Source organism: Neophocaena asiaeorientalis, unplaced genomic scaffold (assembly GCF_003031525.2).
Source record: "Neophocaena asiaeorientalis asiaeorientalis breed wild unplaced genomic scaffold, Neophocaena_asiaeorientalis_V1.1 scaffold275, whole genome shotgun sequence".
Lineage (NCBI taxonomy): Eukaryota > Metazoa > Chordata > Mammalia > Artiodactyla > Phocoenidae > Neophocaena > Neophocaena asiaeorientalis.
Genome location: NW_020173679.1, coordinates 8,341,906 through 8,369,134, shown reverse-complemented (window position 1 = coordinate 8,369,134; position 27,229 = coordinate 8,341,906). Strand labels below are relative to the sequence as shown.

At 45.8% G+C, this 27,229-nt stretch overlaps 1 protein-coding gene across 1 annotated transcript; it reads left to right on the top strand.

The window, feature by feature from the left end:
- Positions 1–7,195: 7,195 nt before the first annotated feature.
- On the top strand, positions 7,196–25,198 carry RBP7 (retinol binding protein 7). The gene is made up of 4 exons (XM_024749885.1): positions 7,196–7,324; positions 18,245–18,423; positions 18,543–18,644; positions 24,958–25,198. The coding sequence occupies exons 1-4, from the start codon at positions 7,252–7,254 to the stop codon at positions 25,006–25,008; spliced, it is 405 nt and encodes a 134-aa protein (XP_024605653.1). The 5' UTR covers positions 7,196–7,251; the 3' UTR covers positions 25,009–25,198.
- The last annotated feature ends 2,031 nt before the right edge of the window (positions 25,199–27,229 follow it).

Genomic DNA, 27,229 nt, shown 5'->3' with positions numbered 1-27,229 from the left:
GCCTAGAAGTGCTCACAGTCTGCTTAGCTGTGAGTATATTGACCTCAGGGCCCACTGGGTAAAGCATGTGGGGACCCTCCCAGGAGACCTGGTAACAGTGAAATAATCCTATTGTTGGGCTATTTATGGATCAACAACTTTGTACATGGAAGGAGCTGCTTGCCTTTTTGTCCCAGTACCTGGATGCTGCTAATGCCACAAAGTAATAACATAGTTTAGGGTATCCTTAAGGACAGAACTTCCTCTTTGGATAATGAAATAAGGCAATGAATTTCACAAGGGAATAAATATCAGTAACTGTTGTGGCTTCTGTTGAGGAAGAGGGGAAAAATACCATTGTTTGTTCCCTACCATACCTTTTTCATACTTGGCTCTTGTAATGTGAATTTAAGAGTTTAGGAAGTGTGTAGAGCTGGTGTTTTTTATGTGTTGTACTCCCTTACCTCTTACATTGTCTAATTTGAAGCAGCAAAAGAACGTTCAGTAGAAGTCCTTTACTGCAGCTTCATTCAGTTGAGCCTACAGCATGTGGGGGGATCTGTGTTGTTGTTTGCCGGTAAGTGGACAAGTGTGAACAGCACTTGTTAGCAGTTCCTTGGAACTGGGGCACTGAATGCCTAGTGCGATTGAGCCAGGGGGGTGATTTAGCCTCATCTCCTGTGTCAAACGATGCTCTTTCTTTTCCTGCCCCCTTGAATATCTCACTACAGGGTAGAAGGAAGCATCCCCCCAAGGTCAGCATGCACAGCAGTGGTGGGGCTGCTGTCATCCTTACCCCACCCTCTCCAAGTCATTTCTCTGGGAGCCCGGAAGTTGCTGTTTTATGAAATGGGCTCCTTTGACATTTATTTCTGGGTGCCACGGGACATCCATTCCTCCACCATTCTCATAATTACTCCCAAAGGCGTCTTGATCTAAAATGTTCACCATAACATCCACCTAACTATGAGAAGGCATAGACAGTGTCCATCTCTAAAATCTGTACCTAGTTCACCAGTGGTGCTGTTTGAACTTAATAATGTCAGCACTTAGTGAGCACTTAATAATTGGGCCCGGCATGTGCTAACATGTGCCTTATATCATAAGGGAAATGGGCACAATTAGGTGACTGGTGTGAATGGCAAAACTGAAGCTTGAACGAGCAGTTTGTCTTCAGAACCTGTGCTCTTAACCTCTTTACTCCTTGTGTAATGTATTACTTTTCAAAGAATGAGGTTTTAGTCAAATCTTGAAATTTGCATCCACCCAAAGTGGATAAATACAAATAAATAAAACTTTCAACAGTATGGTAGTCTGATGTGTTCAGTCCATACAGATGGACTAAGTTGAACTCGCCCAGTGTTAGCATTTCCTTGGAACTGGGGCAGTGAACGCCCAGTCAGAGGAAGGAGGGGTATGAGCCGCAGTTCACTCTTAACCAACAAAAAGAGGAAGAAGGGCACCCAGCTGCCCATGCTGGTACCAGAACATCACCGTGCAGCCCTGTTGCCTGTGAGTCAGCAGAAGAAGCTTCTGCCTGGGAGGCGGGTTTCTAGCTCCAGGCATGTCAGTCAGCCTATGGGGGCAGTCACTTGTCTCTCAGATTCCCTTTCTGTAAACAAAAGTGATGTTTTTTTGTGTGTTTTTTTTTTTTGGCCGCACCGCAAGGCTTGTGGGATCCTAGTTCCCGGACCAGGGATCGAACCTGAGTCCCCTGCATTGGCAGCACGGATTCTTAACCACTGGACCGCCAGGGAAGCCCCCAAAACAATGATTTTTGAGGCCCCTTCCGGCTCTGAAATGTTGTAGCCCTGATGGAGAGTTGCCACTCACACTGGCTTCTCACCACTCTGAGCTGCCACCTGTCCCCACCCTTCTGCATGACCAGGAAGTAGTTCTCGGAACACTCATCACTTGAGGTGCTAAAGGGAGCACCCTTCAGCACCTGTCACCAGCCTCTGTCGCCAGGCTGCTTGCAGTTAGGGAGGGCGGACAGAGAAATGCTGCATTTGGAGCATCAGCAGGGAAGTCTCCAGAGCCACTCCTGAAGGCTTCCTCAAAATGAGTGCCCAGAGGTCCTGTAATCAGGAAACCAGGACAGAGGGTGTTCCAGGTGGAACTCCTTATACTACAAACTATTTGTCACTTATCTGAAATTTGAGGAGTCCTGTTTCTGGTCTGTTTTTTTTTCCAACTCCAGCAACCTTAGGCAGGAGGAACAACCTAAGAGGAGGTATGGAGAAGAACAGGCGTGTGACTATGGGCTTTAGCAAGGAAGCCAGCCTGACCGAGACCAGGCGTGCAGGGTGGGATGTGGCGGCTCATAGGAGGGGAGCTTGGAAGGGTCCAGGTAGGGTTTCGGGCCTGCTGCAGTGGCGCCGGCACATGGTGGGGATTCCCATCCTCTGTTGTGGCTCCTCCTGAGGGACGATGGCCCTCCTCCCACTGAGGGGACTTCAGTGCTGGGATTCTGATCCATTTCTGCCTCAAGCGTCTTACAAGTCTGAATGGTACAGCAGACAGTGTGTCCCAAATCAAGTTCAACTGCCTGATAAGTTTTTCCAAACCAGTGAGTATCATGCAACAATTACATTTTAAAACATTAGGGAAATTTTCAGACATAGGTTTAGTGATAAAAGTATAACGAACCCCTGTGTATCCAGGTCTTATCCCTGGAACTGCACCGAGCTCCCTGATGGTGTTGCCTCCTGCGTCAGGGAGGGGAGGTATGGATAGGGTGAAGTTTACTACTGTCCACACCATTCTTTGCTGGACCAGTATCAGACTCCATCAGCTGTCCCTCATCATCCCCATCCATTACTGTCTAGGAGAAGCAGTGCTTGTACACAAGATTAGGACCTCATCTTGGCTCTAATTTTATGGTTTACTTTGCCAGTATCAAACAGAAGGAAAGAAAGGGCTCAAATTTGGCCAGATAACTTTCTCTTTCCTTTCGAGAGAGAACTTTGGTCTTAGTCTAGAAGAAAGATCTTGAAATTGCAGAGGAGAAAATGATTCCTCCTCCCATGGGCAAGTCCAGGCTATGTCCACTTCAACTAAAATTCAACCCTTTCCCTAACAGATGGCCCTTGCTCAAGCTGGCCAAAAGCCATACCAACCAGCACAATTGCTAGAACTATTATTAGTTTATTTCTGTGACTTTCATTTTCAGGCCAACATTTAGAACAATCAGATTTTAAGGATAGGAAGGACATGTGATTTCTCCATGTCCTGTTCCTTTAGTCATCTGGAATTTAAACAGGTTTCATGCTCCAGAAATCTGGTCAGAGTTCTTAGTTCTGTGCCCTTTACGTGGCAAAGTATATCTAATCCCAGGACTTGATATCATCCTGTCATGTTCCACCAAAGGAATCAATGTTTCATACTTACGAGAATCAATAGCCTCATCTGAGCAGGGCAGTGCCACTATGGTTTCCTCAATGAAAATGGTATTTCTCCTTTGGAAGGTCATAGCCATTCATTCAACAAACATTTATTAAACACTTGCCAGGCACTGTACTAGGCACTGGGGATGCTATAGAGGTGAATAAGATGAACATGGTCTCTGCCCTTGACATCTTAATGAAAAAGGTAGTCAGTAAACAAAGCGAGAAAAGATAATTATGGATTATGATAATTATGAACGATATAAGCAGAGATGTGATACAGAGTAAATGTATATCAGAAGGCCGTTCTGAAAAGGTGACTCAGATTTTTGAAGAGATCCAAATATTTCTCTGTTCAACTTCTAAACTAACGGAAAAATAAGACAAGAGAAACAATAAGTGGAGAACCAAAATAGCACCTTTTTTGCCACACCTCGAGGCTTGCGGTATCTTAGTTCCCCAACCAGGGATCAAACCAGGGCCCCGGCAGTGAAAGTGCTGAGTCCTAACCACTGGACCACCAGGAATTCCCAAAATAGCAGCGTCATGACTGATAAGGTCCAGGTTAGAATTGTAGCTTCGTGTGAGGGTCAAAAGAGGGATTGCTAACCGTGACAGATGGTGTTTTCCAAGCTGGCTATTATGAGAATCTCCCATCTCACGTGCTCCTTTTTCAGTGTGACATTGAGGGATGAGGTCCATGTTCCCTCCTTTTGAATCAGAGTGGGCCTTGGACTCTGGTGGAAGTGATGTTATATAACTTCTCAGACTAGGTCAAGATGGTACAGCATCTTCCTGGTTCTCTTGGGATGCTCCCTCTTAGAGCCCAGCTATCCCTGCTTGAGGGAGCCCAAGCAGCCCATGGAGAGGCCCACATGGAAAGGAACCTGGCCCCCAGCCCACAGGCCTGGCTGGGCTCCCAGCCAACAGATAGCCATGAGATGGATCCATTTGGGAAGTGGCTTCTCTAGCCCTCCCAACTGGAGTCAAGTTACCCCAGCTAATGCCACATGGAGCTGAGATGAGCCATGCCCTGTGAGCCCTCCCCAGATTGCAGATTTGTGAGCCAGTTAATGATTTGTATTATTTTAAGCCATGGAGTTGGGAGTGGCAAGAATAAGTTATATACTAACTTCCCCAGTCTAGGCAGTCTATCTGAGAGAAAGTTCAGGTCTGTGAAATAGACACACCCTCAAGTCCGTGTCAAAAGGGAGAAGAAAATACTGAGAATCTGTGTTTACAATATTTGATAGACTCACTCTACCTAGTGGATAAAATTCTTCAATGGCTGTTGTCCGTAGGGCAAGCAACTCATTCCAGTTTTCCTAGAACTTTTCCAGTTTTAGTAATGAAAGTTCCATGCCCTGGGACTCCTTCAGTCTTGGGGAAACCGTAATGAGTGGTCACCCTGGTTTCCCCCAACCAGGTAACTCATTCCACCTCCATGAGGAAGAAATAGGGTTGGAAAAAAAAAAACAACAGGGTGTTTAGGGAAAATTCTTCTCCATGAAGAGCATGGTTAAAAATGACTATTTCCCTAATAGTGACTTTTGAACTGGAAGCCAGAGGAGCTAACCATGCAAAAACCAGGAGGAAAAACCTCCCAGGAAGAGGGAACACTATACAAAGACTGTGAAGAAAGAAAGGGTTTGACCTCTGCACAGAATCACCACCACAACAGAACTGGTATGATTGGAGTTGCTGAGTCGAGGGAGACAGAGCGTGATGATGTTGGAGAAGTATCCAGGAACCAAATCAGAAATGGCTTTAGGAACCATGGGAGGGAGTGCAATTTCCTCTTCCGAAAAATGGGACAGCACTGAACACTGAACATTTTAAGCCTGAGGGTGATAAGATCTGAATTACATTTCTCAAAAGCTTGCCAGGGGCTTCCCTGGTGGCGCAGTGGTTGAGAGTCCGCCTGCCGATGCAGGGGATGAGGGTTCGTGCCCCGGTCCGGGAAGATCCCACATGCCGCGGAGCGGCTGGGCCCGTGAACCACGGCCGCTGAGCCTGCGCGTCCGGAGCCTGTGCTCCGCATAAAAAAAAAAAAAAAAAAAAAAAAAAGCTTGCCAGACTGCAGGATGGAGAATGGTTTGGTGGGGTCAGGAGTTGAAGCAGCAAGTCCAGGAAGAGGCAAGACAGGATGGTGGCTTGGGTTAGGTTGGAAGAACCAACAGGATTTGCTGATGGATTGGATATGGGTGAGCAGAGAAGGGAGAAATCCAGTGTCTAAATGGGCTTTGGGCTTAAGCAAGTGGGTGACTAGTGGTACAATTTATGGAGATGAGGAAAGCCAAGGAACAATTTTGTTTTATGCTTTCTGCCTTGTATATGTTACATTCGAATGCCTTTAAGTCATCCAAGGAGAGACATCGAGAGGCATCATTTTTTTAAAATAAATTTATTTATTATTTATTTATTTTTGGCTGTATTGGGTCTTCGTTGCTGTGTGGGCTTTCTCTAGTTGCAGAGAGCAGGGGCTACTCTTCGTTGTGGTATGCAGGCTTCTCCTTGCGGTGGCTTCTCATTCCGGAGCACAGGCTCTAGGCGTGTGGGCTTCGGTAGTTGTGGCTCGCAGGCTCTAGAGCACAGGCTCAGTAGTTATGGCGCACGGGCTTAGTTGCTTCACGGCATGTGGGATCTTCCCGGACCAGGGATCGAACCCGTGTCCCCTGCATTGGCAGGCAGATTCTTAACCGCTGCGCCACCAGGGAAGTCCCGAGAGGCATCTTAAGCAGTGAGAGGTGACACATGAGCTCTGGAGTCAGGCTGCCTGAGATCGAATCCAGATTCTTCCACCAACTGTATGAACTTGGGCAAGTTACTTAACCTCTCTGTGTCTGAGGTTTTGTCTCTGTCAAATGGAGATACTAAAGTAACTATTGGAGAGGTAGGATTTTGTGATAAATGATACTACACATAGTAATCACTCAATAAATGTTGGCTATTAATATACTTGAGTCTGGAGCTCATGGGAGAGATCAAAAATGGACAGATAAGCTGTACACCTGAAACTAACACAACATTGTAAATCAACTATACTCCAATAACGTTTTTTTAAAAAATAGAAATAAAAGAAAAGAAATGGACAGGTAAGTCTTGGAGCCAGCCTATAGAGAGGGTGTTTGTGGCTATTATAGGTTAGCCCACATTCCCAACACCTTACTCTTTGGCTTTTCTGTACTGACAAGGCTAAAGACTAGATACTAGATTCCCCAGGCTCCCTTGCAGTTAGAAGTAGCATAAGACACAGTTTGGGCCAATGAGGGTAAACAGAAATCTGATGAAGGGATAATGGCAGGTGGTGCTCTACCCCTTCTTTCCCGGAATGTGGATGTTCCGGCTGGAAACCCAGCAGCCAACTCATCACAGTGAGGTGACCGGCAGGAATCACAGAGCCAGGAGAATCACAGAGGTGCCACTTCCGTGACAATGGAGCTGCCGTATCATCACCCACAACTGCTTATCCCAGGGCTGCTTGATATGTAAGGAAAATAACCCCCTATTTATTGAGACCACTGGAGTTGGATTTATTGGTATATTATTTGCAGCTGACACAGTAATCAATGCCATGCCTTTGAAGGAGATCCCTTGGTTAGTAACGTGTAGGCAGAGAAAACAGTGTGGCTGTGATCACGGTTTGGAGTTAAAGCAGAGAGGAGGAAGCCCACAGGAAAACGGAGCTACCTCCAAAAGGGAGGTAGCAGAAATCCAGGAGCGCGTGGCGAAGGAGGCTAAGAGTGGGGCGGGCTTCCCGGAGGCCTGTGCTCCGTGCTCCCCGCACAGCTCCTCCCGGCGGTCCCGCCCCGGTCCCGCCAACCCGGCCACACATTTACCTCCCGAGTCCCCACCGCCCACCGCCAGTGCCGCCCCCAGGCCCGCCATGCCCGCCGACCTCAGCGGCACCTGGAACCTGCTGAGCAGCGACAACTTGGAGGGCTACATGCTGGCCCTAGGTAGGGCCGGGGGGGCCGTGCGGGGGCCTCGGGCTCCGGCCGCGCGTCCGGGTCAGGGCGGAGGACGCCGGGCTGTCCTGTGGGTCAGTCTCCCTGTCTCCCCTCACCTTCGTCCGTCCGTCCTTCCGTACCCCCGTCTGCCTGAGGATCCGCCGGTTACCCCGCTTCCCCACCCCCGTCCATCCTCCGTCTCGCTGTCCGTCCGTCTGACCGTCGGACTCCCACCCCCGTTCGTCTGCCAGTCCTCCAGTCGGTCTGCCTGTCCCCCCATCCTCAGGTCTCTCCCATCCCCTTGCCCCCCCACCCGTCTGCCCATGTCCCGGTCCCTCCCGTCCTTCCTCCTGTCCCCCGTCCGCCCACCCGTTCCCCGTCCTTCTTTCTCCCCCGTCCTCGAGTCTCTCTGCCTGTCCTTCCGTGTGTCCGACGGTGCCCCGTGCGTCTCTACCCCGCGGCCGAGGCTCCTGTCCTATCGCGGACTTCCAAGCAGGAGGGGGCAAAGGTGGCATGGGCCCACCTCGCTGGGAGGCTCGGGGGCACGATGGGGGTCCACCCGGGTGAGGGGGCGCCCCGGCCCGACGCCCCTCCCAAGAGAACCTCGCTGCGCAGCCGCTTGAACGCGAGGCTCCGGGCGGCGGCTCTGGGATTCCCCGAGCCCAGTGGCCGTCCCGGGGAGGTCCCGGCCGGCCGCATCAGCATCACCTGGAGCTGGTCCGGGACGCGGATTCCCGGGCCCCAGAGGACCTTCTCCAGCCGGTCTCCGGCCGCGCCCGCGCCCCCAGGTGACTCTGGTGCCCGGTGGAGTTCAGGAGCTACGTTTGAAATCTTCAATTTTCTGGCTTCTCCTTCCCTCGAGGGCTTGAGGAGGGTCAAGAAACCCAGACCCCTCAGAGGCCACTACCCCGTCCCCCGCTACCCCGGGGCCCAATTCCAGCCGGGAGGACTGTGGGTGGCCGTCTGGGGGTGGGGGTCGCTTCCACCGCCCCCTGCCCGGCTTGGGCTCCGGCGCTCTAGGCGCGGAGGGAAGGGAACGCGGGGGCCTCCAGGGTGCGTAGGGAGCCGGCGGGGCCTCAAGAGTTTATTTCCTGCCGGGACTGTAGAACGCCTCCCTTCCGTAAGGATTCTTAGTTCGTCCTGCCCTTCGTTTAACTCTTCAGACTTGATAGTTCTGAGCACCTACTCTGTGCCAAGCACTTTCTCCTAAATGACACCCATCAGTGGCGCTATTGAAAGTTGGGCCAGAGTTGCTGGGAGTCTAGGGGCCTGGGGACTGCTCTGGCTCCGCCTCCTCATTATCTGACCTGGGCCTCAGTTTCCCCATCTGTAAACTGAGAGCAGGGGGATCCATTTTATTTCTTTTTTCTTTTAATTGTGCTAAAATAAATATAACATAAAATCGGCCATTTTAACCACTTTGAAACGTACGGTACTGAGGCTCCTGTGTGTTTTTAAGATCTCCCAGCCTATGGTAAGATTCTCCCCTCCCTTTCTCACACTAAGTAGGGAAGTCTGGAACTTCTCAAGCTAAATCTGATTCATACTGACACAAAACCTCATAGGCAAGGAAAAAGTATTTTTCCTCTACCCATCTTAGGTTCATTGGCTGGCGCCCTGTTAATTAGACTAAAAAAGACAGAGTAGGGACTTCCCTGGTGGCCCAGTGGTTAAGAATCCACCTGCCAATGCAGGGGAGATGGGTGCGAGCCCTAGTCCAGGAAGATCCCACAAGCCGCGGAGCAGCTAAACCCGTGAGCCACAACTACTGAGCCTGAGCTCTAGAGCCCGCGAGCCACAACTACTGAAGCCCACGTTCCACAACAAGAGAAGCCACCACAGTGAGAAGCATGAGCACTGGAACGAAGACCCAATGCAGCCAAAAATTAATTATTTTAAAAAAGAGTAACAAAAAAAAAAAAAAAGAGTAACAAGACACGAACAAAGAGAAGTTTGTTAGCACATGCATGGTGAATACACACAGGAACATTCAGTGATGAGCATCTCAGAGTGGTTAGAACTTGGTTATGTGGCATCTCAGCAAAGAGTGACAAGACAAAGAAAAGGGCTTTGACTTTCTAGGGGTGGCAAATTGTGGGAAGATAAATACATGGAGGAACTAATGGAAAATGAGAGCTAGTTAGTAAAGTCTATTATGTAAAATCTGATGCCATCTCTAGGCTGATAGGAATCTAGTGTTGTCTCCCTAACTTCTGTCCGACCTGGTACAGAGAGAGGGGGGACACATTTACACAATTATGTCCTGCTTCTGGGGGAAGGGCAGAGAGTTTTTCTTCTATCTTCTTCCCAATCTTCTTCATTTCAAAACAGTCAGTATGACAAAGTGGCACATTTGAGGGTGGCGTATTCTACCTTCACCTGAGTCTCATTTCCTCTCTTTCCCATTCATAAGAAAGAATTAATGATGACTTTTCCCAAAGGCAGTAAATCCTGATAATGTACTTATCTCCTCACCCCCAAATTAGTGGCGACATGTGACCATAAGTGCTTTCTCCCCTGGTTTCTCTGGCTAGCATCTGGCTTTTTTACGGAGGATAACGTGCTAAAGATCAGGGGACGGCTTTGAATTTTGCCTTGCTATGCTCTTTCTCTTTAACCATTTCCATGGCTGGCGTTTATTTATTTGGCTGCATTGGGTCAGTTGCGGCATGCGGGATCTTTCGTTGTGGTGCGGGCTCTTTGTTGCAGCACACAGGCTTCTCTCTAGTTGTGGCGCACAGGCTCCAGAGGGCCTGGGCTTTGTAGTTTGCAGCAGGGAGGCTCTCACGCTGAGGTGTACCAACTCAGTAGTTGCAGCCTGTGGCTTAGTTGCCCCGTGGCATGTGGGATCTTAGTTCACCGACCAGGGATCGACCCACGACCCCAGCATTGGAAGGTGGATTCTTTACCACTGGACCACCAGGGAAGGCCCTCCATGGCTTTTAGAGCAAATTTCTTAGAGAAGAAAACAGGGAATGGAGTCAGGGTCAGCATTTCAAGTGTGCGAAGACATCTTTTGTTAAGCCTGTCTCGTATCGCAAAGGAGCCTTCTGAGTGTTGTAATTAGTGTTTTTCTAATGTGTATTCATGGAATCCTTCACCTGTCCCCAATACTGTCTTGCTTTTCTTTACGCTCTGCTATGACCCCTTGTTGGATACTTTCTTTTTCGTGATTTCAGTAGAAACTTATCAATTATCTGCCACTGTATTAGATCCTAGAGGCCAACAGAGGCTATTTATTTACATTAGCTATATTCATTTATCATCCAACCCATTTCACAAAGGATTAAGCCATAGAGTATTGAGTCAATATCCTGCCTCACTACTCCTTTTTTTACATTTGGTTCATGTTCCAGAAAGATACTACTAGATCCAGACAACACATGAACTGTTATTTGCAGTCTGTTTCCCAAAAGAAATATAAGTGTGCTAAGGATGCTGGAGTAGAGGCTAGTTAGTATAACAGACCACCAAACTGGAAACCCAGATAACTAGCCGGTGATTGTTGGTAATAGAATCAAAGTCATATAACCTCTGAGTTCATTTAGATTCCCCATCTGTTAGAGGTGGTTGGATCAGATTTGATATTCTAAAGTGTCTAAAATACAAACCAAGGGATCTCTTAGTGTTACCTGAAATCTGGGTTCACCTCTTGGTGGGTGTCCAGCCAAAAGACACAACCAAGCCAAAGATCAGGAGAAGAAAGGACTTATTATTTCTTGCAGCAAGTAAGGACAACACTGTGGATCTTTCCCAAAGCAGTGTCTCCCTGAATAGCAAAATTGGTGACCTTTTAAGCTAAGGGTATATATGCATATTCATGAAGGGGTTTGAGCAGAGGAGAATTCAGCATAGAATTGGGCAGAGTCCAAGCTTTAGTTGATTCAACTCAGGAGGGTCAACACCATCATATCCTCCACCTGGGTGGGGGCCTTAGTTCCTGTGGAAGTAAGACTGTATCAGATTGTTCTGTATATTCCTTGAGGAGGAATTGTTACCAAACTCAGGTTCAGCTTCTGCTCAAAAGCCAATACTAAAGAGGCAAGTGTTGGTAGAAACGGAAGTCGCTTTAATCAGAAAAGCTGGCAATCTGGGGAGAAGTTGGACTCATGTCCCAAAACCAACTCCAAAGATTATGCTGAGCCATGAAAGTTTTTAAAGGGAAAAAGGGGGGAAAAATTTCAGTTAATTATTAAGGTAGGAGGTCAGATTCTTCGTCATTTTTCCATTGCTTGCAAACCTGCTGACTTCTCCTGATCTCCCTTTGGATGCTATTTTGCCTGTGTGGTCTGCCTGTAAATTTGCTCAGGGAGTTGCTGGGGGTAGAAAACTGGTCATTCTTAATTCTTCATTCCTACTTCTTTTAATCTACGGAAAGAATCAACAGGTTAGGCAAGGCATTGTGGACACTTAGTAGAGCATAAGTCAGGAGTTAGGTTAAATGTTACCTAGTGATGTCATTGTCATAATTAAGGTTTAAGGGGAACAGAAATAGGCAAGCAGGAAAGGGGCAAAATAGCTGCTTACAGAAGTAGGACTCTGTTTTATTGCTGAACTATTTTTTCTTGACGGCTTTTCCTTTGTTCCTGCATTACTAAGACCTGCTCAAGGGCACTCATTATGGCCAGGCTTAGATCACAAAATGGTTAGGCCATGGGACTTCCCTGACGGTCCAGCGATTAAGACTCTGTGCTTCCAATGCAGGGGGCGTGGGTTCAATCCCTGGGGAACTAAGACCCCACATACCGCCCGGCATGGCCAAAAACTAAACTAAAATAAAAATAAAAGGCAACACCAAAAAAATAAAAATGGCAAGGCCAAAAATGGTTTCTCTTATGTCAAGAAAGCCATGCCTGGTTCTCTTTCTCTGGGGGACCCCCTAACCTATCTGCTTACATTAGCATTTTATACAATAGCTGAAATCAGCCTAAAACCTATTGCCAGTTGCCAAAAGCCTGGGAAGAAAATGATTTGGCACACATGGCTATTTGTGTGGCAAACTCTCTTCTGCCTTCCACGTGTAAAAACATAGACTCCAGGGTCAATGCATTTCTCCTGGGCAAACTAGGGGCCCAGATCCAGATGATTGTAGGGTCTTGTTACTCAAGGACCAGCAGAACTCCTTAGAATGCAGACACTTGTGCCTCATCCCAGATCCTGGATCTATGGAATCAGAATCTGCGTTCAACCAGATTCTTAGGTGATTCTGAAACTGAGTAGAATCCTGTGGGGCCCTCAGGGGTACAAATCCTTTCTGTGTCCCTCCTTTCTTATTTGTAGGAAGTAGGCTTCATTCAGTTTCCTTGACCTTCCCTGAGTTCCAAAGATAAGATTCAAGTTGCTTATCAGGGAAAGTAGGGAGTGCAGAAACAAAGGAGGAGCAGTCAAGAAACAATAGTGCAGCCTTGGGGCAGGGTCCTTGTTCCTCCTCGAGGAATATACATAACAATCTGATAAAGAACATTCAGTGGTGAGCATCTCAGAGTTCTTATGCTTGAGTTCTTATGCGGGAGCTAAGGTCTCCACCCAGGTGGATGATGGTAACTTCAGACTGAGCACAAGATTCCTAGAACACCACCCTGAAAGTCTGCACACAGTGGAAGAGAGCAAAGACTCTGACCCCCTCCCCAAATGATTCTCCCTTTAAAAATGTTTATGGTTGTTTTTTCTTTTATAAATGTATCTATTTATTTATTTTTGGCTGCACTTGGTCTTCGTTGCTGCACACGGGCTTTCTCTAGTTGCGGCGAGCAGGGGCTACTCTTCCTTGTGGTGCGCAGTCTTCTCATTGCGGTGGCTTCTATTGTGGAGCACGGGCTCCAGGCACGCGGGCTTCAGTGGTTGTGGCATTCGGGCTCAGTAGTTGTGGCTCATGAACTCTAGAGTGCAAGCTCACTCTAGATGTGAGTAGTTGTGGCACACAGGCTTAGTTGCTCTGCGGCATGCGGGATCTATCCGGACCAGGGCTCGAACCCGCGTCCCCTGCATTGGCAGGCAGATTCTTAACCACTGCACCACCAGGGAAGTCCCCCAGCATCGATTTTGATGGGGAAAATTACTCCTTTCTGACTAGGGCTGATCCTGCAACTCCCCAACATGGCTCTGATACTGCACTTTCCTAGCTTCTGCCAAATCGCAGGGAGAAGAAAGGCAATTTGTCCTTTGGAAATTGAAGAAAGTTTGCTTGGGTTCTAAAGACTGGAGGAGCTAGCTCTGGATTTGGGAGTTCTTGGTGGACCCCACAATAGCAAAGGAAGACCCAAGGTGTGAAGCTCTAGGCAGGAAAGAATGCTGTGCTAATGCCTGCAAGGGCTTGACCATCTTGTCTGGACTCCCCTTTAATCTCATGAACATGAGAAGGCAGGGATGTTACCAGCTTGTCCAAGGTTACCACATAAACTGGATTTAAAGCCAGTATCTCTTGGCTCCAAGACCCACATTGCCTCAAGGTTAGAAGTGGCTTTGGGATGAAGGGTTAATGTGAACAGATGAAGTTTAGAAAAGTGCATGTTTGTGTTGGCCTCTTTGAGATCCTGCCCTAAAATGTGTATGCTCACACACATCCTTGTAATAGGATGTGCATCCTTTAGATCGTTTCCTCCTCCTGCTGGAATGTCTTGTTTCCTACTTAAAAATCTAATGGTGTGGAAAAGCATGGATGAGCACTAAAGCCATTTGGCCACTGAGGTCATGGTAAGTGTAGACCTGGCAGAAAATGACCAGAACTTAAGCTAATTTAAATTTTGATCTTTAAAAAGGCCAACCTTGCAACTGCAAATCTGTTAAGTGACAATCTTACAATGTGGTAGTGAAACCGAGTGCGGCCTGTGCACGGAGGCCTTCTTTTGTCCACCATTTCTTATTCTTTTTTGAAAATATTTATTTATTTATTTGGCTGTGTCACGTCTTAGTTGCAGCATGCAGGATCTTTTGTTGTGGCACAGGCTTTTCTAGTGGCGGTGTGCGGGCTCCTCTCTAGTTGTGGTGTGGGGACTTAGATGCCCCACAGCATGTGGGATCTTATTTCCCCAACCAGGAATCAAACCCGAGTACCCTGCATTGGAAGGCAGGTTCTTAACCACTGGACCACCAGGGAAGTCCCTGTCCACTGGTTTTTTTAATTTATTTATTTATTTATTTATTTATGGCTGTGTTGGGTCTTCGTTGCTGCGCACGGGCTTTCTCTAGTTGCAGTGAGCGGGGGCTACTCTTCGTTGAGGTATGCGGGCTTCTCATTGCAGTGGCTTCTCTTGTGGAGCATGAGCTCTAGGCAGGTGGGTTTCAGTAGTTGCAGCACGCAGGCTCAGTAGTCGTGGCGCACGGGATTAGCTGCTCCGCTGCGCGTGGGATTTTCCCGGACCAGGGCTTGAAACCTCGAAACCGTGTCCCCTGCGTTGGCAGGTGAATTCCACTGTGCCACCAGGGAGGTCCCTGTCTACCATTTCTTACAGGCAAGACTCCAGCCTCCATGACCTTCCCTGAGTTCCAAAGGGCGGATTTCAAACAGTTGCTAATCAAGAAGTTGCGGCCAAGAAACCACCTGAGGCAAGATTAAAGGGACCAGGGAAGCTCATTAAGTCAAGGAGATGACCACATGAGATGAGGTTAAGGAAGTGCAAGCCCTGCTCACACCCTAATCTTGTCAGAGACTTCCCCGCCTTTGAACCACTGTGATAAAACCCTTCATCAAATCCTCTGGGGTTGGGACACACAGTTTTTCGAGGCCAAAGCCCGCTGTGTGCCCCTTTGCCTGGCAAAGCAATAAAGCTCTCCTTTTCTACTTCACCCAAAACTCTGTCTCCTGGATTGGATTAGGCGCCAGTGCACAGAGAGGCCGAGCTTTCAGTAACAGTAGTACTAATTGTAAATTTACTAGCAACAAATCATCTCACTGATGGTAAAAGCATAACTGATGTAAAGTAATTATCTAAAGTTTGGATTCTTGTTTGTTTGCTTTTGTTTGTTTGTTTTAATTTATCTTTGGCTGTGTTGGGTCTTCGTTGCTGCACGCGGGCTTTCTCTAGTTGCGGTGAGTGGGGGCTACTCTTCGTTGAGGTGCGCGGGCTTTTCATTGCAATGGCTTCTCTTGTGGAGCATGAGCTCCAGGCAGGTGGGCTTCAGTAGTTGTGGCATGCAGGCTCATTAGTTGTGGCTTGCGGGCTCTAGAGCACGGGCTCAGTAGTTGTGGCGCACGGGTTTAGTTGCTCTGCGGCATGTGGGATCTTCCTGGACCAGGGCTCGAACCCATGTTCCCTGCATTGGCAGGCGGATTCTTAACCACTGTGCCACCAGGGAAGCCATGTTGTTTGTTTTTGTTCCACATACAGAATAGGGTTTAAGGAAAGTCAGTGATAACTATTTTAAATTTGGCTTGGTCATTTTAATAATCAGATAAATATTTTAAGGGTTTAGCCTCAATGTTTAAACATTGCTGAAAACAAGTAAAGACTGGATCATTTGCATTTCATGCTAAAAACTTGAGTTCTATGTTAAAAAAATTTTATTGAAGTATAGTTGATTTACAATGTTGTGTTGATTTCTGCTGTAAAACAGTGATTGAGTTATACGTATGTATTTTTCATATTCTTTTCCATTATGGTTTATCATAGGTTATTGAATATAGTTCCCTGTGCTATACAGTAGGACCTTGTTGATCCATCCTATATATAATAGTTTGCATCTGCTAATCCCAAACTCCCAATCCTTCCCTCCCCCACTCCACCCCTCTTGCCAGCCACAAGAGTGGTGTGAGTCTATGTCTGTGAGTCTGTTTCTGTTTCGTAGATATTTATATTTTAGATTCCACATATAAGTGATATTATATGGTATTTGTCTTTCTCTTTCTGACTTACTTCACTTAGTATGATAATCTCTAGGTCCATCCGTGTTGCTGCAAATGGCATTATTTCATTCTAAAACATTTATACTATCATTGAGCTTAGAAATGGGTGGGACTGGGAATTCCTTGGCAGTTCACTGGTTAGGACTCCACGCAGTCACTGCCCAGGTTCAATCCCTGTTCACGGAACCAGGATCCCGCAAGCCACGTGGTGAGGCCAAAGAAAGAGAAAAAAATTTTAAGAAGACAAAAGAATGGGTGGGGGCTAATGAGATGCTGAAGGACCCCTACTCAGGGCTTGGCCACGTTTTCTAGGCTGGAAATGGAAGTATGAGGTACCCGGCCCCGAGAAGCACAGCTAACCCCAAGTGGCAGTCGTGTCAGGAAAAACCGAATCTGTTAGGCAAACAAATTAAAACAGGGGTCAGCTCTGGGACCAAGCTACCTGCAATGAGGTACGTAAATCTCTGCAATGAAGATTCCTAAAACTTTATTCTACGTAATAGGACAGTCCCTAAGTAGGAGAACCATGCCCTGTGACTCATAGAATTGTCCAGGGTGACGAGCCAGCATACAGCTGTGGCTGCCTGATCATGTCAGATCGTGTCACCTGCTCTAAACGTTCCAGTGGCTCCCAGCTGGCTCCATCTTGCTCTGGGTTGAAGCCCTATTGTCCTTACTGTCCCCTCGCATCTCATCTCTAGGTCCCCTCCTCCTCCTCAATCTCCCTCATTCTGCTCCAGCCACCCCAGGCTCCTGGGTGTTCCTGAGACCATCTGGCACGCCCTTCCTGGGATCCTTGTGACCTCTGTCTTACACTTCTTTCCCCCCAAATCTGCACAGCTTACAGCTCACTTCATCATCTCCCTCAGCTCTGGCTGAAATGGCACTTGGCTTCCCTATTTAAAATAGCAACCCTGTGTCCTCAAGTCCATTCTCTACATCTGCGTCTTTATTGCTGTCCTGCCCCTAGCTGGGACGAAGTGAGAGAGTGGCACTGACATACATACACTACCAAATGTAAAATAGATAGCTAGTGGGAAGCAGCCTTATAGCACTTTGTGACTACCTAGAGGGGTGGGATAGGGAGGGTGGGAGGGAGACACAAGAGGGAGGAGATTTGGGGATATATGTATATGTATAGCTGATTCACTTTGTTATAAAGCAGAAACTAACACACCATTGTAAAACAATTATACTCCAATAAAGATGTTAAAAATAAATAAATAAAATAGCAACCCTTACCTCTAGTACATAATGGGTTGATAGCCACTTAATGGGAGCTGTCTATACCAAAATGCCAATCGTCTCAGTGTTCCATGTTTTGGTGTGTGACTCTTTTAAAGCTTATTAAAGATTTCTCAATGTATAGTAGTATTTGCATGATTACAATGTTTTTTGAGGTGCTTTATTTCCTCTTTTTTCATTTTAATTTTTTTCTTGTTTTAATTTTTAAAATAAAAAAAATTTTTTTAATTATTAAGTTTTTGTTTGGCTGCACCACACAGCTTGCAGGATGTTAATTCCCCGACCAGGGATCGAACCCAGGTTCTTGGCAGTAAAAACGCCGAGTCCTAACCACTGGACTGCCAGGGAATTCCCTGTTTGTTTTTCTTTTTTGTTAGAGGTGCTTTGTTTTGTTTTGTTTTGTTCCCCTGTGTTCAGAAACTGTTCAAATGCTGTCTTAATTGGAAGTGTAAATGTATAAAGCAGAAAAAGGCATCTGTGACTGAGGCTGGATTGGGGCCTGAGTCCAGTCCCCTTGGCTTCCTCGTCCTCTTGTCAACCTCTGAGGGGATTCCCAGAACTGTCTCTGCCATGCCCAGCTTCAGATCCATCACCTAACGCACAGCCAGCCAAATGAACTTTCCCTGAAAGCTGTTCAAGATTTTTAATCAGCCTCTGGAAGGAGATTTGCCAGGATAGCTGACCCTGTAGATCCAATTTTGTCAGGAAACAACGCTGAAGTTGTAAAAGCAAGACTAGCCATCAAATGCAATGATTTTGAGGACAGCTGCCAAATTCTTAGCCTTTGCATCTCAAGGAAATGTTGAAATGTCTTCTTTTCTTTCTAAAAAATTATTTTTAAGATATTGACTTTGCCACGCGTAAGATAGCCAGGCTGCTGAAACCACAGAAAGTGATTGAGCAGAATGGGGATTCTTTTACCATCCACACGAACAGCAGCTTCAGGAACTACCTTGTGAAATTTAAAGTTGGAGAAGAATTTGATGAGGATAACAAAGGCCTGGATAACAGAAAATGCAAGGTAAAAATTAAAGTAATGACATAGGCTTTAAGTTTTGCAAGGTTACCTTGGCACCCTCCCCAGTCATACCTGAGGATGTTGCTAGAGCAAACCAGTATTTTCTCCCATGCCTTATGCAGAGCTTGGTCATCTGGGACAATGACAGACTCACCTGTGTGCAGAAGGGGCAAAAGAAGAACAGAGGCTGGACCCATTGGATTGAAGGGGACCAACTCCACCTGGTACTTGCCCTGTTTTGTTCTTTTTTTAATTTTATTGAAATATAGTTGATTTACAATGTGTTAATTTCTGCTGTACAGCAGTGACTCAGTTATATATATATATATATTTTTTTTTTGCGTTACTCGGGCCTCTCACTGTTGTGGCCCCTCCCGTTGTGGAGCACAGGCTCTGGACGCTCAGACTCAGTGGCCATGGCTCATGGGCCCAGCCGCTCCGCAGCATGTGGGATCTTCCCGGACCGGGGCACGAACCCGTGTCCCCTGCATCAGCAGGCGGACTCTCAACAACTGCGCCACCAGGGAAGCCCTATATTCTTTTTTATATTCTTTTCTATTATGGTTTATCCCAGGACATTGAGTATAGTTCCCTGTGCCATACAGTAGGACCTTGTGGTCCATCCATTCTGTATGTAATAGTTTGCATCTACTAACCCCAAACTCCCAGTCTATCCCTTCCCTCCCCCACCCTTGGCAACCACAAGTCTGGTCTCTATGTTTGTGAGTCTGTCTGTGCTTCATAAATAGGTTCATTTGTGTCAATTTTAGATTCCACATATGAGTGATGTCATATGATATTTGTTTTTCTCTGACTTACTTCACGTAGTATGATAATCTCTAGTTGCATCCATGTTACTGCAAATGGCATTATTTTGTTCTTTTTTATGGCTGAGTAGTATTCCATTGTGTGTGTGTGTGTGTGTGTGTGTGTGTGTGTGTGTGTGTGTGTGTATCATATCTTCTTTATCCATTCATCTGTCAATGGACATTTAGATTGTTTCCATGTCTTGGCTATTGTGAATAGTGCTGCTATGAACATAGGGGTGCGTGTATCTTTTCGAATTATAGTTTTGTCTGGGTATATGCTCAGGAGTGGGATTGTTGGATCATATGGTAATTCTTTGGGGGTTTTTTTGTATTTATTAATTTATTATTATTATTTTTTATACAGCAGGTTCTTATTATCTATTTTATACATATTAGTGTGTATACATGTCAATCCCAATCTCCCAATTCATTTCACCCCACCCCCACCCCTGCTTTCCCCCCTTGGTTTCCATACATTTGTTCTCTACATCTGTGTCTCTATTTCTGCCTTGCAAACCAGTTCAACTGTACGATTTTTCTAGATTCCACATATATGCGTTAATATATATTTGTTTTTCTCTTTCTCACTTGCTTCACAGTCTCTAGGCCCATCCACGTCTCTACAAATGACCCAAATCGTTCCTTTTCATGGCTGAGTAATATTCCATTGTGTATATGTACCACACCTTCTTTATCCATTCATCTGTCGATGGGCATTTAGGTTGCTTCCATGACCTGGCTATTGTAAACAGTGCTGCAGTGAACATTGGGGTGCATGTGTCTTTTTGAAGTATGGTTTTCTCTGGGTATATGCCCAGTAGTGGGATTGCTGAGTCATATGGCAATTCTATTTTTACTTTTTTTAAGGAACCTGCATACTGTTCTCCATAGTGGATGCACCAATTGACATTCCCACCAACAGTGTAGGAGGGTTCCCTTTTCTCCACATCCTCTCCAGCATATGTTATTTTTAGACTTTTTAATGCTGGTCATTCTGACTGGTGTGAGCTGGTACCTCATTGTAGTTTTGATTTGCATTTCTCTAATAATTAGCGATGTTGAGCATCTTTTCATGTGCCTATTGGCCATTTGTATGTCTTCTTTGGAGAAATGTATATTTAGGTCTTCTGCCCATTATTTTGATTGGGTTGTTTGTATTTTCTTGTTGAGTGTTCTTATTTTTGATGAGATTATTAAAGAAAATGCTAAACAGGAAACCATGACCAGCAATCCTATTATCCCAACTCACTGTTTTCAGTTTGGTATCTTACCATCCAGTCTGTTAGAATATTCTTCCTTTTCATTCAATAGAAAAACATATTCCAGGTTTCTAAATAATTTCCCTATTGAATTCATCATGTATAAATTGAATACATATAATAACGTAGCAAACTGGCTGCATAATATTCCATCAGGTTCATGAACTCTCATATTATTAAAACATTTTCTTAATTTCAATGTCCAGGAATATTTCAGGGTGTTTTCAGCTATTTCTTTTTTTTTTTTTTTTTTTGTGGTATGTGAGTCTCTCATTGTTGTGGCCTCTCCCGTTGCGGAGCACAGGCTCCGGACGTGCAGGCTCAGCGGCCATGGTGCACGGGCCCAGCCGCTCCACGGCATGTGGGATCTTCCCAGACCGGGGCATGAACCCGCGTCCCCTGCATCGGTAGGCGACCTCTCAACCACTGCGCCACCAGGGAAGCCCTCAGCTATTTCTTAAATTCACATAAACAGAATTTTTTGCGTGCATGGATTTATTCCCTTGGGAAGAATTCACAGAGAGGATCAGTGTTGTCAGAGACATCATTGCCTCCTGCTACTTTGTTGCCTTACTCGCTTCCAAAAGGGTATATCAATTTCTTATGCCACCAGCACTTAAAAACCATACAAATTATAGCTCAACCTAATCAATAATTACTCAATATAATCTAGAGGGTATAAAATTGTACATAAAGGCTTAATTATGGCTTTTAAAATGAGAATTTCTTCCTGCCATACAGGTATGTTACAATGGCTTACATTTTTTAAAAATTTATTTATTTATTTATTTGTGGCTGCGTTGGGTCTTCGTTGCTGCGCACGGGCTTTCTCTAGTTGCGGTGAGCAACTACTCTTTGTTGTGGTGCGCAGGCTTCTTGTTGCGGTGGCTTTTCTTGTTGTGGAGCACGGGTTCTAGGCGCACGGGCTTCAGTAGCTGTGGCATCTGGGCTCAGCAGTTGTGGCTCGCGGGCTGTAGAGCGCAGGCTCAGTAGTTGTGGCGAACGGGCTTAGTTGCTCTGCGGCACGTGGGATCTTCCCAGACCAGGGCTCGAACCCATGTCCCCTGCATTGGCAGGTGGTTTCTTAACCACTGCACCACCAGGGAAGTCCTGGCTTACAGTTTTTGAGTGATGATTTTGCGTGTGATTATTTAGCTAAATCCTTCGAGTGCATTTTCTCACTTAGTCTTCAAGACAGTCCTGTGAAAGGGACACTATTTTTCCCATTTACAAATGAAGAGACTGAGATTTAGAAATTCCCCAAGGTTGCAGAGTAGAGATTCAAATCTAAGTCTGACAAGAATGTGTGCTTCCAACTCTGTTTTTTTAAGTCTCAACATACATGTGAAATCTAGGTGAGATCCATGAAAACAAAATGAGAGCACTCATCTTAAAGTTGGATATGGGTGGTATTTGAGAGTCTGGGGAGTCTTTGATTACAAAGACATTGAAGATATTGACAAATCTCACACTCTTCTGGCAATAAAAACAAAGTTAAGAAACTTGCCATCACAAAAATGTAACATGAAACTACAAAGAAAACACAAATTTGTTTGAGGATTCAGATTAGTTGGCTGTAAGAAGTAGTGTTCAAATTGCATGCATCCTTCTTTGGCATAGCCAAGAACTCTGCCGAAGCAGAGGATAGAAGGACCCTTGCTCTAAGGATACTCTTGGGATGATTCTTACAAGCTGTGATACAATAAAAATAAATATTTGAACAATCCCATTCACCACTGCAACAAAAAGAATAAAATACCTAGGAATAAACCTACCTAAGGAGGTAAAAGACCTGTACTCAGAAAACTATAAGACACTGATGAAAGAATTCAAAGATGACACAAACAGATGGAGAGATATACCATGTTCTTGGAATGGAAGAGTCAATATTGTGCAAATGACTATACTACCCAAAGCAATCTACAGATTCAATGCAATCCCTATCAAATTACCAGTGGCATTTTTTACAGAGCTAGAACAAAAAATCTTAAAATTTGTATGGAGACACAAAAGACACCAAATAGCCAAAGCGGTCCTGAGGGGAAAAAATGGAGCTGGAGGAATCAGACTCCCTGACTTCAGACTATACTACAAAGCTACAGTAATCAAGACAATATGGTACTGGCACAAAACCAGAAATATAGATATATGGAACAGGATAGAAAGCCCAGAGATAAACCCACACACCTATGGTCAATTAATCTATGAAAAAGGAGGCGAAGATATACAATGGAGAAAAGACTGTCTCTTCAATAAGTGGTGTTGGGAAAACTGGACAGCTACATGTAAAAGAATGAAATTAGAACACTCCCTAACACCATACACAAAAATGAACTCAAAATAGATTAGAGACCTAAATGTAAGACCAGACACTATAAAACTCTTAGTGGAAGACATAGGTAGAACACTCTTTGACATAAATCACAGCAAGATCTTTTTTGATACACCTCCTAGAATAATGGAAATAAAAACAAAAATAAATGAATGGGACCTAATGAAACTTCAAAGCTTTTGCAAAGCAAAGGAAACTACAAACAAGACAAAAAGACAACCCTCAGAATGGGAGAAAATATTTGCAAATGAATCAACGGACAAAGGATTAATCTCCAAAATATATAAACAGCTCATGCAGCTCAGTATTAAACAAACAAACAACCCAATCAGAAATTGGCAGAAGACCTAAATAGACATTTCTCCAAAGAAGACATACAGGTGGCCAAGAAGCACATGAAAAGCTGCTCAACGTCACTAATTATTAGAGAAATGCAAATCCAAACTACAATGAGGTATCACCTCACTCCAGTTAGAATGGGCATCATCAGAAAATCTACAAACAACAAATGCTGGAGAGGGTGTGGAGAAAAGGGAACCCTCTGGCACTGTTGGTGGGAAACTATAATTCAAAAAGACACATGCACCCCAACGTTCATTGCAACACTATTTACAATAGCCAGGTCATGGAAGCCCATTGACAGACGAATGGATAAAGAAGGTGTGGTACATATATACAGTGGACTATTACTCAGCCATAAAAAGGAACAAAATTGGGTCATTTGTAGAGACATGGAGGGATCTAGAGACTGTCATACAGCGTGAAGTAAGGCAGAAAGAGAAAGACAAATATCATACATTAAATCATATATGTGGAACCTAGAAAAATGGTACAGATGAACCGGTTTGCAGGGCAGAAATTGAGGCACAGATGTAGAGAACAAACGTATGGACACCAAAGGGGGAAAGTGGCAGGGGTGGGGGTGATGAATTGGGAGATTGGGATTGACATGTATACACTAATATGTGTAAAATGGATAACTAATAAGAACCTGATGTATAAAAAAATAAATAAGATAAAATTCAAAAATTCAAAAAAAATAGAGTATACATACATACAAACATACATACATAAATAAATATTTGGTCTTTGTACCTGGTTCCTAAAACCCCTGGAATTTCAGAGTTATGAGAGTGTCTTCTGTGTGCTAATGAGCTGACTGGTGGCTGGGGACCCTAGATAGCTTCAGGATGGGGGCTGGTCCCAAGAAAGATCAAGGCCAGATTAGAAAGCTGGAACTCTCAGCACAGCCCCTGAACTTGGGTGAGGGAAGAGGATCTGGAGATTAAGTTAATGACCAATGACCAGTGATTTAAGCTATCATACCTGTGTAATGAAACCTCCATAAAACCCCTACATAAGGGGGTTCAGAGAGCTTCCTGGTTGGTAAAGACATAGAAGTGCTGGAAGGGTAGCTCTCCTGGAGCTCTGCCCGCCCTGCCAAACGCCCCCCCCACCCCGCCCCCGGCGATACCTTGTCCTATGCATCTCTTCCGTTTGGCTCTTCCTGAGTTGCATCCTTTACAATAAACCTGTAAGTACAAGTAAAGAGTGTTTCTGTGAGCCATTCTAGCAAAGTATTGAACCTGAGGGGAGGGGGTTGTGGGAATCCCCAATTTACAGTTTTTCGGTCGGAAGTATATGTGGCCTGGGACTTGTGACTGATGTCTGAAATAAGGGCAATCTCATGAGACTAAGCCCTTGACCTGTGGGGTCTGCACTAGCTCTGGTCCTCAGTGTCAGAACTGAATTAAATTCTTGGCCATTCCAGCAGTGGATAAGACTCCACACTCCCAATGCAGTGGGCCTGGGTTCGATCCCTGGTCAGGGAACTAGATCCCACATGCATGCCACAACTAAGGAGCCCACATGCTGCAACTAAGGAGCCTGCCTGCCGCAACTAAGACCTGGTGCAACTAAATAAATAAATATTTTTTTAAAAAGAGAAAGAAAGATACAAGTAAAAGTGAAACTTTAAAAAAAGAAAAATTCTTGACCATCCAGTTTGGTGTCAGAGGGTTGGAGACATGGGATTGGAAAAGACACCACATAACTGGTGTCAGAAGTGTTGTGACTAATAGTAATAGACCACATGCCAACTCATCTTCTTTCGTCTTCCCTTCCTCCCTGCCCCTAGGAAATGTTCTGTGAAGGCCAGGTGTGCAAACAGACGTTCCAGAGAGCTTGATCTGTATCCAGCTGCAGAGTCCACATGTGGCAGTGGCTTAATGCTGAATTATATTCCAGAATAAACAGGTGTTGATCTGTCCTGGTTTGGTGGATGGGGCCTTGTGGTCAGAAAGGTGTCACACATCCTGTACCAGAAGCCATTTGGATTGTGAGAAAACTTCTCAGCTTCAATAAACCTGTCCAATGATTATGATGTTTTCCTTCTAAATTTAGCACATCTCCTTATTTTCAGAAATATTTGGAAGCCTTCTGGGCACACCACTGACACACCAATGAACAAGTTTTAATTCCCGTCTTCCAGGTCTACTGAGGAAAATGGAGGAAACAAACAGTCTGAACAGTGGTGAGAAGTATAGGCAGCTGTGAGAGCTCAGGAGGGGCAAACCTGACATCTGGGGATGGGCTAGTGGTGGCAGGGGTCTGGGGTATTTCTGGAGGTGATCCTTAAGCTGGGACCTGAAGCATAGGTAAGGAGGAAGCATTCTAGGCAGAAGTTGGAGGGATGTTTGAAGAACTGAAAAGATTCCTATAGCTGCAACTTAGGGTGGTGCATTGGGTGGGGTGGCGGGGGAGAGACGGCAGGCGAAACTGACATGACAGTCAGGGGCCCTACCATGAAGAATCTTGAATGCTAGGGTGAAGAGGTGAGATTTTTGTCCCCAAGGTAATAGGAAGATGGTGACAGGTATTAAGCAGATATGCACAATTAGGTTGGCTCAGAGGAGTAACTGAATGCAGAGGGATGAAAGATTGTGGCTGGGGGATGCGAATCAGGAGGCAGTTTGGAAAGCCTGGTGGAAATCACAGTGTGAGGTGACGTCATTCAGGATCACCTGGAGCCCAGGTCTCAAATACGGGAAAAGGACTCCTGGGACTGGAGAGAAGTAACCAATTATTAAGGAGGCAGAATCTATAGTCCAAGGTGATGGATGAGGTCTAGGGATGCTGGCAGGGGGAAGAATCAAGGGAGGTGCTCTCTTTTGTTTCAGGCTGCTATAGGAAGGGTGAGGCCCATCAGAAAGAAGGTAACACAAGCAGAAGAAGGAAGTGGAGTCAGAACTTCAGATTCTGAGGTGCCTGTGCCGGGTGAAAGCCAGGCTGCCAGGAGACAATGGATAGATGGGTCTGGAGACACGCACAAGTTGTCGAGCATATAAACTACACATATGGATGAGACTGTCTGGGACATTATGTTTAAAGTGAGAGGAGAGAAACCCGAGGTACAAACCCCACAGCCCCAGGACCAGAGGGGCGGGAAAAACAGGGAGGCATCAGGAAAGCAAAGGAAGGAAACGTTCGGGTTTGAGGGAGGGTTCAGTGCTCTGAGATGCCCACGTTATCCATAAGGCGAGGTGCCGGGTTTTGCCATCTTGGTGACGATGGTTTAGCAGCACAACTGGTACTGAAGCAGCATGCGAAGCGTTTTGGAACCAGCAGAGGTGAAGGGGTACAGACAGTGAGAAGCAGAAGGGACGTGGTGGTAGTTTCAGGGAGTCTTGGAGGGGAGCAACTTGGCGAGATGGATGGAATTTATGGACCATAGAGTCTATGCCAGATGATAAGGCAAGTCAGGGAAGGACTCATGGCCACTGAGTACTCACCACGTGCTAGGCTCTAAGCTGGGCTTTAGGGATTCCGTGGACAACAGCAGAGGAAAGGTCTGTGCCTCTAGGAGCTTACCATCTGCTTGTGATGTCAGAAATCTATAGGAAGTTAAAGTGTGAGTATCAGGTATAGCTCTTGTTTTAAGTGTGGACAAAAAATGTGGCCTGCCATATCACTAAACCAAGAATGTTGCAGCCATCAAGCCACCAGCCACTGCGGCAGCCTCCAACTTTGCACCCTCAGGGGACCCAGGATGGAGAAAAATAGGATACTGGCCTTAGATAGCTAAGGTGCATATCACAGGAATTATTTCAATGGGCCCAGACTCTTGCATCCTCCCATACATAGAAAAGTGCTAAATTCATTAATATCGGCAGGCAGACTCTCAACCACTGCGCCACCAGGGCAGCCCTATTTTTATTTATTTTTTGACTGCATTAGGTCTTAGTTGCAGCACTCAAGCTCTTCTTTGTGGCACTCGGGCTTCTTCTCTCTAGTGGTGGTGCACCGGCTCTGGAGTGTGGGCTCTGTAGTTGGAGGCATGCAGGCTGAGTAGTTGCAGCGCACAGGCTTAGTTGCCCTGTGGCATGTGGGATCTTCCCGGACCAGGGCTC